At 44.2% G+C, this 9,867-nt stretch overlaps 1 protein-coding gene across 2 annotated transcripts; it reads right to left on the reverse strand.

Annotated features, from left to right (window-relative positions):
* Positions 1 to 746: 746 nt before the first annotated feature.
* Positions 747 to 6,778, reverse strand: SRP9 (signal recognition particle 9). Of its 2 annotated transcripts, none has more exons than XM_052806017.1 (3): positions 6,689 to 6,778; positions 3,955 to 4,023; positions 747 to 1,877 (listed from the first exon to the last, which is right to left on the reverse strand). In XM_052806017.1, exons 1-3 carry the CDS (start codon positions 6,758 to 6,760, stop codon positions 1,758 to 1,760), a joined length of 261 nt encoding a protein of 86 aa, XP_052661977.1. In that variant the 5' UTR covers positions 6,761 to 6,778; the 3' UTR covers positions 747 to 1,757. The 2 variants fall into 2 exon arrangements, with proteins under 2 accessions (XP_052661977.1, XP_052661976.1); XM_052806016.1 differs by having other exon boundaries at positions 6,617 to 6,778.
* Positions 6,779 to 9,867: the final 3,089 nt, after the last annotated feature.

Here is a 9,867-nt window from a genome sequence, read left to right on the forward strand (position 1 = left end):
GTATGACTTTGTGTAGCAACCATTCATACTGCAGAACAACGCTTTAGACAAAAATGGCTTAACTACTTAATACACTATATTGCAAATATTAAGAAAATAATTCAGAGTATCAAGGAAAATTTTCAGCGTTACAGAATCTTATTAAACTATGAACAAAGTTTAGCCTTCTCTCTGGATTTATTCGTATTTCAAAAGCCAATACAAAAAGAAAAGCGTTATATACGTACCAGTCCAGTCACTCCTGCAGACTATAATTTGAGTAGTCACTGGGAATTTAGCACTGCAGGATTTTCCAACAATATGCAACATTATATGTTCAGCTGAAAGGGTACTCTAATGCAATATTCAAGCCTGGGTTTTTTTTCCGAGCCTTTGGCAAATGTGGGAACTCCACTGCTTCCGAGTAGCTCAATTCTTTTTATGTAAGTGACAGCAGGTAGCTATTTAAGTAGATTGTTTTGTTATATATAAATGCCACTACAGACAAGTCTCTGTATGGTTCTGCTTTACTGTCGTGGCTTGGTTTAACCCAAAACATTAGTCCTGGAAAAAAAGCCTAGTTATACCAATAGCATAATTACATTAAAATATTCACCTGTTTTTAAGTATGCAAGATCTAGTCAAAGCAAGTATCAATTTCAGCTACTGGGTTTTCAAGCAAAAAGCCTTTGCAAAAGACAATTAGGGCTTCCATCACCCTACCAGAGGTAACAATGAGAAACAAGTCTAAGCCACAGGAGCATTGGTCTATTTTTGACAGTGGTGTTTAAGTGTTTATTAAGCTGGTTTTCATCCATTTATTTAGTTGGCTGACATCCAGCTGCCACATGTAACATTTGAAAATGCACAGTTAGCAAGCTGCTAAAATAAGGAATCTGGATAGTGTTTGGTTGCATTTTTTCTGTTAACATAATAGGCAAGAGCTTCTAGAATTTGTCTTGCTGATATACTTCAACTCTGCCTGAAGCAAGGGTGGGAAAAGCTCCCCTGCTAGTATAAAATAGGTCAAGTATGGAAAAATGCCACTGACTTTAATAACAGTATTTGCATAAGCAGAAAATAAACTCCCAGTTTTTCACTGATCTCTAGCAATATTCAAGCAAAGTTTTACTTTAATTTTTAAAATACAGAAGTTTAATTATTCAGCCAATATAACAGTTCTACAAACCGCATCACAGATGTTGCACAGCTTATGACCAAGATCAATACTAAAAGCTAAAATCTTGCTAGCGACAGTGCTAATACAAATTGGCAATTTTAACATTTCAGCTCAGAAAACATCCATTCTTCTAAACCCCACTGATGTATATCATTTATGTAAATATTATTAGATCCAGTCATCATGCTACAGTATTAGTCTCGTTAATAAACCTTCTCACTGTGGGAGTACATCAGCATAAGGTATGAACACAAGGAAATCTATATTAAATTTTATAGTAACTTTCCAGAAAAATGCTTGTGGCCCATCAAATTCACACTAAAGTTCTGTAGATGTAAAACATTTACTTGTCTTCTTAGCATACCTAATGTGTAAGAATAGTTTTCTTGTTCGATTCCCAAAAATAAATAAGCTTTCAATTGAAAGCATTTATTTTCCTAGTTTTCCAAAGCGGAATCTGGGGGGGGAAAAAGCTTCAGACTTGTCATCGGTCCACTTCAGTACACAAAAGCATCTCCTGTCCCAGTATTCGTTCAAATCCAAGAGATATTTTCTTCCAGTGAAATATGACTGGAGCACTCATTTTATTTTCAGCAATTCAGTCTGTTTCCATGGCAGCACTGCGGGATTCCTTAGCCACCATGAGTCGCATTAGCTGACTCTGGAATTTCTCGATCTTCTTTACGTCTTGCGCCTGGTCTGTTCTATACAGCAAACACTGTAAGAGAAAGTTGCTTAACATCAGATTTCGCTTGAACTGTTTTTATCCTGTTTATAGTTGCAACAAATTTGTGCTTGGAACACACAAAACAAAGTAAATATTTAAATGTTCATTTGTGGCATGTTGTTACCATGAGACAGCACCAACACCTATCTACCTTGTTTTAAAATACACACACATCTGTGTTTACATTTAAGTTTCTCTGAAAGGCTCATGTCTTCCATTTTGAACACAGGAAAGCTTATGATTTATCCTAGTTTCTTCTCTCTCAAAAAAGATGCTAAAACTTGGGGTTTAAAGCTGTCTTTAGAGACACTCCTGTTTGTGTTGTCTAAAAACAGAAACAGATTTTAAACCTGAAATTACTTTCCTATTCTCTATATTCTGAAAGTAAGTTTATTTTGCCTTTTACACTGCCAGTGACATAAAATCAGTTCAGCATTTCCCACTAAAGGGGATCCCCTCCCCCAAGCAAAATCTGTTTCTAAGACAGTCCTAAATAAGGAACATCGCATCTGATTAAGATAAAAAGGAACTCCCTCATGTGACAAGCCTGTAAATGCAAAAGGAACAAGAGTAATATGCCAGTGATTTGTCTCAGAAAGACCACTTAGGTTTTTGTGTTTGTTTTTTTTTTTTCCCAGACTAAGTAATTCCTTACACCTGTACAGCATGAGTATGACTGCCCAGGCTGATTTAACAATGAAAAAACCCAGAATGCTCCATTCTTCAGTGCTGCCAACATAGCAACTTTTGCCAGCATTAAATTCCTATTTTAATTCAGAGACAAACAGTAGAAAACAGGTCTTTTTTTCCTTCAGCTATATTAGTTCTACAGATTGAGCATCAAGGAGAACTTCCCTTCCTGCCTTTAGGAAAAAAAAAAAAACCAAAACCCAAAATGAAACCAATCCCCTGCCCCCCCACCAGTGTAACAGCCTTCTGTGTCTGGAAGCAGGTAAGAAGGCCTGTAACTGAAAAGAGTTCACATTCATGAATCACCTGACTCCAACTTCCCCTATGGAAGATTTCAACTAAATTGCCCTTCACCTCCCCCTGTTGTCAGTGCTCCATACTCAACATCTAACCCATGTTAAGCCCTATTATCCTATCAGGAAGTGCCATTATTGGAGTTTCACATCTCTCCCAGGTACTGGAAATACCAATGCCAGACTACTTTTCCTGGAAAAGAAGAAATCTGATTTTTTTCCAAGTCTGAAGACAAGAGAAGGGCAGACTACTGTTGCTTACTCTGGACTGCAGAAAAACAGCAACTTGGTTATAACATCACTAGCACCAAGAACCTGCTGCTGGTGTGCAGATCAGCATGCATACACTGATGCATGCTGACGCATTTCTACCTGCTGCCCACCACCTCACATCCTAACCCCTCCCACGCTTCTAAGTGCCCTCCCAGACCATTTAGAACAAGGGCAACCAATAAGCACAGCTGCTCCATCTCCTTGTACAGCAACCCTTGGAAGGACACTGCCAAATTCCATATTGTGTATACGTTCCACAGTTTTTACTGAATGCGTAACTGACACCATAACAGTATTTCAGACAATGGGATCTCTGAACTGCAAGTGAATCTTGTCGTTCAGTCTCATAATCACTCCACCGTCTCATAATCACAAAGAAGGAGCTTAACGTACAGTTGGAAGTTGTCACCACTCTGAGCAAATAAGGACCACTCTCTAGTAAACACATCTGTTTGAAGATGCTCCTGAAATGCTTCAGCAGAAGCTACCAATGTCATTCCATGAAGCATTTTCAGAGAGTCCAAGATTTTTGTAGTGCTCATTTTCCTTGTTTGCATAGAATCCCAAAATAATTATGCTGGCACCCATAAAGAACACGGAAGTGTTAGAACTTCTCCTGGACTGCACAGAGTTGAACCACAGGTCAATGTCAGTCACAGACACAGCAACTAGGGAAGGCTGAACACAAGTTTTTAGAAAACTGTCAGGCACTCTCAAGGCAATGCCTAAGAGCTCCCAAGTTGACTGACAACAAAATGCAAGTCCATGAGAGGTACAATAAGCCCTGAAAGGGGAATATATTCTGTACTTACAGCCACATCATCCGTTACTTTGATACACAGGTTCCCATCACAATGTCGATATTTGAGAACAACCCGCACCTGAAATGACAAACATTTTAAGAATTAACATCTATCACTAACAATTCTCAGAACACATCTGAAGGAAATCTTCCCAAATTCAGACTACTTTTCATTATAATTATGTACTGCTTCACATTTTCACCACCTCTGTGGTGGTCCTCAGCTCTGGTGGCCACTAATCCAACAGCCAGGATGGTGTGGAAGTTAAGTTCTCAAACCTGGTGTGGAAGTTGAAGCATCACATTTCCCTGCTTAACATGTTAAACTGGTACTACAGCAACATCAGACAGCTTAACATTGCTGTATTTACAGTAGTTTTGAACATGCCCAAGGACAGCTGCAGAGACCTCAGTGACAGGTAAGATAAACTACGAGAGTCATGTCAATACAAGACACCCCCTCGCCATTTATCACACTTCAGAAAAACTAACTGGAAGCTTGTGCTTATAAACTTGAAACACTTAAAAGAAAAAAATAATTCTACATGAAGACTTGAAAGGGACTGAGTGGGGTCGGCTCAACATTACTACTTTTTCTTCTACAGTACCTAAACTATTATGTAACAGTCATCATATTTCCAGTCACTACAGTTATTTCAATAGCTGCACTGCAGCCTGCAGACAGATTTGGTGTTCTGATGTTTTTGCAAGTGGAAAGGGAAGATACAAAGAGTAACACTTTCAGAGTACTTAAAATCAGAGGACTGAAGAGAGTTCTTTCAAATTAAATTGCTTTCAAGACTCAAAAAGGCTAAATCTGAAGACTGAAAGCAAGCATTCAACTTCTCACTAAAACAGTTCCTACTGTAGTCACCTGCCCTGAGCTTTAACCTATCCACAGTCCCTCTGGACTCTCAAATCACCAAAGTTCTCAAAGCCACAGTGATAAAAATCACATCCTCAGCAACTGACCAAGCATTAAATGCTTCCTCCTGAATGCAGAGCTGGCCACAGGGACTTTTATATCTATTGTTTCTAGCCTCAGCTAGCATCAGTAACTAGAAACAAAGCAAGGTGTCCTTCTGAGAACATTCTGAACTCGCACCATAAACAGGTCTTTGTTGTACAGAGTCACCTGTGCTAATGGTCAACAACCTCCTTGACTACAAAATATATTTTGAAATTCCTGCTCCAAGATGGATCTCATGACAGATTTACCCTTCTTGTTTAACAAACAGTCATCTTCCAACCACAACAGCTATGTAACAGTACATCTCTCGACTGAGCCAGGCCCAAAGCACAGGAAAGGCTGCCACAAGCAGCAGGCATAGACTCGATAGATAACTAGCTCCCACAAAAGGCAAGACCACTCACTACCTAGCCTCACCAGCCCACAAAGAACGCACATCCATCTCCCACAATTCTTATTCTTCCTTCAGTTTCCGGACAAGCCCAGTTACATACAAAAGTTCCTCAAGCTAGTTCTCTGGCAAATTAGAAGGAGGGTACTTGTGTTGCGACTCTGACACCCATATAAACTCCTTCATAAATAGACAAGTTTATTGCCATGGATAGGAAGAGATTGCCTTTGGAGACCCCTCAAGAAAAGAAGAACAACTCCTGGCTGCACTGACATCCCTCCTCTTTCATTTAATTGAATGTTACAGAACATAAGAAGGTAAACCAGGACAATTTTATTATCAGTAGACAGGTGGCAATTGTACATGAAGGGGTCACCTATGCTAATTAAAGGCAGATGTTAAACACTACTTCAGAAGGTTCCTCCGTGTCCTCTGTTTTTGGTGAGGAAAACTAGGCCTTTTTTAATGAAGTTTTCTCAGGCATATGAGCTCCATGTTACCTTCTGTGCTGCTTTTTGGCTGAATTATAACGCTTTTTCTGAAGACTGAAATTACTTTTAACATTTGCACAAACTATACTCCTGAAAAAGTTACCAAAACCAAAAAGCAGTCATGTACCAAGAAGTTAGTTCCTAGAGCAATTACTATTCAGGAAGCAAACACCCTCCAGTCTGAAACGTCACTGCAGGCAACAATGCAACGTAAGAGCTAATGAACGCTTTCTTTTAATTTTTTAGGACGACAAACGATGCAATCTTAGATGTTGTAGACTCGTAAGATAAACAAATTGTTGATACACTCTTTGTTCAGCAGAACTCTTAATGCCCGTTTCTAGTGCACAGGTACACTGTAAAGAAGCACAACGTCTCTGAAGTTCAGTTCTCCAGGTTCGCACCTGTGGCTGGTAACAACACCCAAAACACCGTCCCCTATGGACATTTTTGGGGTGTTAAATGAGAATGTCCTCCTGCTCCGTGGGAAAAGCAGGCCAGGTGCGACAGCAGCGAGTAACCCCCTTCCCTGCTGCTGCTTCTTGCCTCCCCCGTGCAGGCCACTGCAACTACGCCTCGAAAAACCCTTCCAACCGGCTACCGCCGGCCGCCCCCGCCGGTTCGGCAGCGCTGCTCCCGGCGCCTGCGGCACAGCTACCGTCCCTGGGAGACGCTCCGGCGACGGCGGCCCGCCGGGTCTCAGAGGACCGTTTGCCTCCCCGGGCGGCCAGAGGACACGGAGCGAAGGCGCCGGAGCCGCCAAGCCGCCCCCGCACGGCGCCCACCGCCTCACGCCACAGCCGCTCCTCCCCGGGCCTACCGCGGGCGGCGGGACCCTCTCCGTCCCGCCCGCCCGGCCTCTCGGCTCGGCCTGGCCCGGCTCCCACCCCACCTTCATGGGGTCGGCGAGGTAGAGCTTCTCGGCAGCGCGCGTGAACTCCTCCCAGGCCTGGTAGTGCGGCATGGCGGGGCCGGGCCGGGCCGGGCCGGGCCGGGCCGGAGCGGCGCGGCGTGCTCCTCCGCTCCTCCCGCCGCCGGCAAGATGGCGCTGAAGGCGGGCGGGCGTCACTGCAAGCCGACACCTCCCATTGGTCGGCGGGAAACCGTCGCCCAATCGCGAAGCGCATGACTCGGAGATTCCGGGCCCGCCGGCGGAGCTCGGCCGACGTGCTCCGAGAGGGCAGCCCGGCGGGCGGCGCGATTGCCACAGCGACCCCTCCAGGACCGGCGGGATGCCGGCACGCCCCGCCCCGCCCCGCCCATCGGTGGCTGCGCCGCCGCATCGGAGCGGCGCGGGCTGCCCGCCCGCCGGCAGGCTGTCGCGGGTTCGAGTCCCGCCGCCGCCGGGGAGTCGGGGGGGGGGGCAGCCCGTTCGCCCTGGGGCTAGGCGCTCCGCGGGACCGGCACCTGTGGGCCTCTGCCGGGCCAGGTGCGGGCCGTCTCCGCGTCAGTCTCCCGCCCTGAGGCCCATGGGTGGCGGTTTGGGGGCGCGGGTGAGCCAGCGTGGGGGCGAGGGGCCTGGCCAGGAGGTCCCGGCGGGAGGTGAGGCCAAGGCCGCGGGTCAGCCCTGACCAGACGGGCAAGCGGGCCACCAGCATGAGGTTAGCTCGGCCGGCTTTTACAACTGAATCTAGTCCAGGTTTTCCCTGGCTGGACGGTCCTTTGTTAAGGGGGAGGTTGTCTCCATGTTGAACAAAAAGGATCATTTAGGAGCAGCTCACTGGTTTCTCTGGGCCGCCGGGGCAGCTGCGGTCATTTCGGAGGGGCGCTGAGGCAGGGCTCGGCACTGGAAGTAAAGCTGCTGGTTTCAGAGAGAGACTGAAAGTTATAAAGATCTTGGGGAACCCTGCTTTTCAAATATAGATGTGTGTGTGTAAAGAATTTACATAAAACTGACTAAAATTAATTTCAAAAGAGAAATGAGAGAGGGAAAAAAATCCACGATTTCTCCTGTTACGTTTTAAAATCCCATTTCCTGACGTGACCTGTGATTTCTGTTCCTTAATTACACAAAGGTTGGAGCCAGCCACAGTGCTAAGCTCTGACTGTGTTACACGGCTTGTGTAACTGCTGTGATTACAATAAACACATAAAAATTGCAGTCCTCTGTTCTCTATTTCATGGGGACGCACTGAAAACCCAGAAGCTCCTGATAATGACTCACAACTTCAAGTTAGTTTTACTGAACAGTGTGGCCAAACAAATAAACTGCAAAGTTTAGGGCAGATCCGCATGTAAGGGGACAAATTATGCGGGCCATTCTAGTCTCCACTAGCAACATGGGGAAATACTCGCTGTAGTTTTTTTGACCACAAAAGGCACAATAGGCGCAAAGGAGAATGAAGAAAGACGGCATAGAAATAAAACGGTGGATGGGAGGTAAGGGGAGAAAAACTAGAATGAATTTCCCTGAGTCAGTAAAGCAGAAAATAATTGTTACTGTGGGGATCAACTCTGAAAAAGTCTGCAGTGATTAGACTGCCAAACTTTAATAAATTGCAACTCGTGGGTGTTATGTGGTCTAAACAATTCTGTTAAAGGGCTTTTCACCAATGAGTGGAGGCTATGAATAGTGGAAAGACTTAAGACTTCTTTTTTTTCTTTCCAGAGCTGCTCACAGAGTTTAGATGCTGCTGTGTCAGAGAATCCAGCTTCAGAAACTAAGAGTTGTCTTTCGGAGAGTCTGATAATCAACAGCACTGATTAAAGGTGATAGATGTATTGACAGAGCCTAACGCAATTATCCCAAACACAGAACCTAACCTGGAGGGAGTGCTTCTCCACTATCTTAGGTTTTGGGTAGCCATTTATAACAGCAGAGTAGAAATCGCTTTTGGTAGTGTTTCATAGACACATAGGGGATGTAAATACAGGAAGATGAAAGGTGTGGGGAGCACAAACCCTGTAACACGCATAACATTTCACAGAACTGTGGCTCACCAAATTTGGATCCAGGTTTTCAAGTGGGACACAGATATTTTCTTTCTGAAGGAGGAGTCCCAATTTTGGGCTAGCCAGTCAGAAGCACCTTAAGGTTGCTTTTCAGAGGATTTTAATTTTGACTCAAACGTTCAGGATCTTTTATGTGTTTTTTGACACAAGAGCTGTCTTAGGAGCTTGCCAAGGGCCAGTCATTAGCCCTGTAATTCACAATTTCTGCAGTTGAGCTAATGCAACAGAGCAAGATTAGAAAACAAACCCATTTTGGTATTTTTTTTTCCTTAACCCAGATGATTTCTGTGATCCCGTTTAGGATGCAGCTTCTAAAACTATTATATATGCACAAATTTGGAGGTGACGAATTGCAGCAGCCAGGGCAAAGAACAGAGAGAGGGATTTCATAATTGGCCTTACCTCTGAAGAAAATGTGATGTGTCACTATGACACTTATATACAGCCTGATACACAATTCTGCATAGCGTGTTCCTGGCTGCAGATCTTAAGGATTTAATCTTCCCTGCCACCACCACCACCTATGGCCCCATGGTTGTGCTGGCACAGCTGTTTGTAACTCTGCGCTGGGGATCAAACCAATGCTTGGATTAAAAGCAGCACCGTTTTTAGTAACACTTTTTTTTAACTGAGATCAGTTCTTTTTTCCAGTTTACTGTGTGGCCTTACGTACTGTTGTGCTGACACAGCTGTTGAAAATGTACCTTTTTTGGTGGCAAGACAGGATATGGGAATTTCTACTGTTTTTGCTGGCTTGCCACCAAAAATGGGGGGCTGTATGTGAAACCAGCCCCCCCAGCAACCCTGAGAGCAAGGCCAGTTGCTGAAATCTCAGCAATTAAAAAGAGAAGCTATTTCTGAGCCTCAGGGAATGTCTGATACCTATAGTTAGTGTGCTGCTTCACTCTGTTGTTCTCCTCTTGCCTGGAGAACAGAACATTTTCTTGACATGTTTTGAAAAGTAACTTAGACCACTGCAGTTACTCAGCTGTAAGTTGTATTTGATGTATGTCCAAAACTGTATTTTTCAAGTGAGTTCCAGTGAATGCAGTAATAGTAGAAATCTTTCAATGGGCTTTTTGTTTAGTGAAATAAAATGAACAGTTGTTTATCACTGTG

This window comes from Harpia harpyja, chromosome 13 (genome assembly GCF_026419915.1).
Source record: "Harpia harpyja isolate bHarHar1 chromosome 13, bHarHar1 primary haplotype, whole genome shotgun sequence".
Classification (NCBI taxonomy): Eukaryota; Metazoa; Chordata; class Aves; order Accipitriformes; family Accipitridae; genus Harpia; species Harpia harpyja.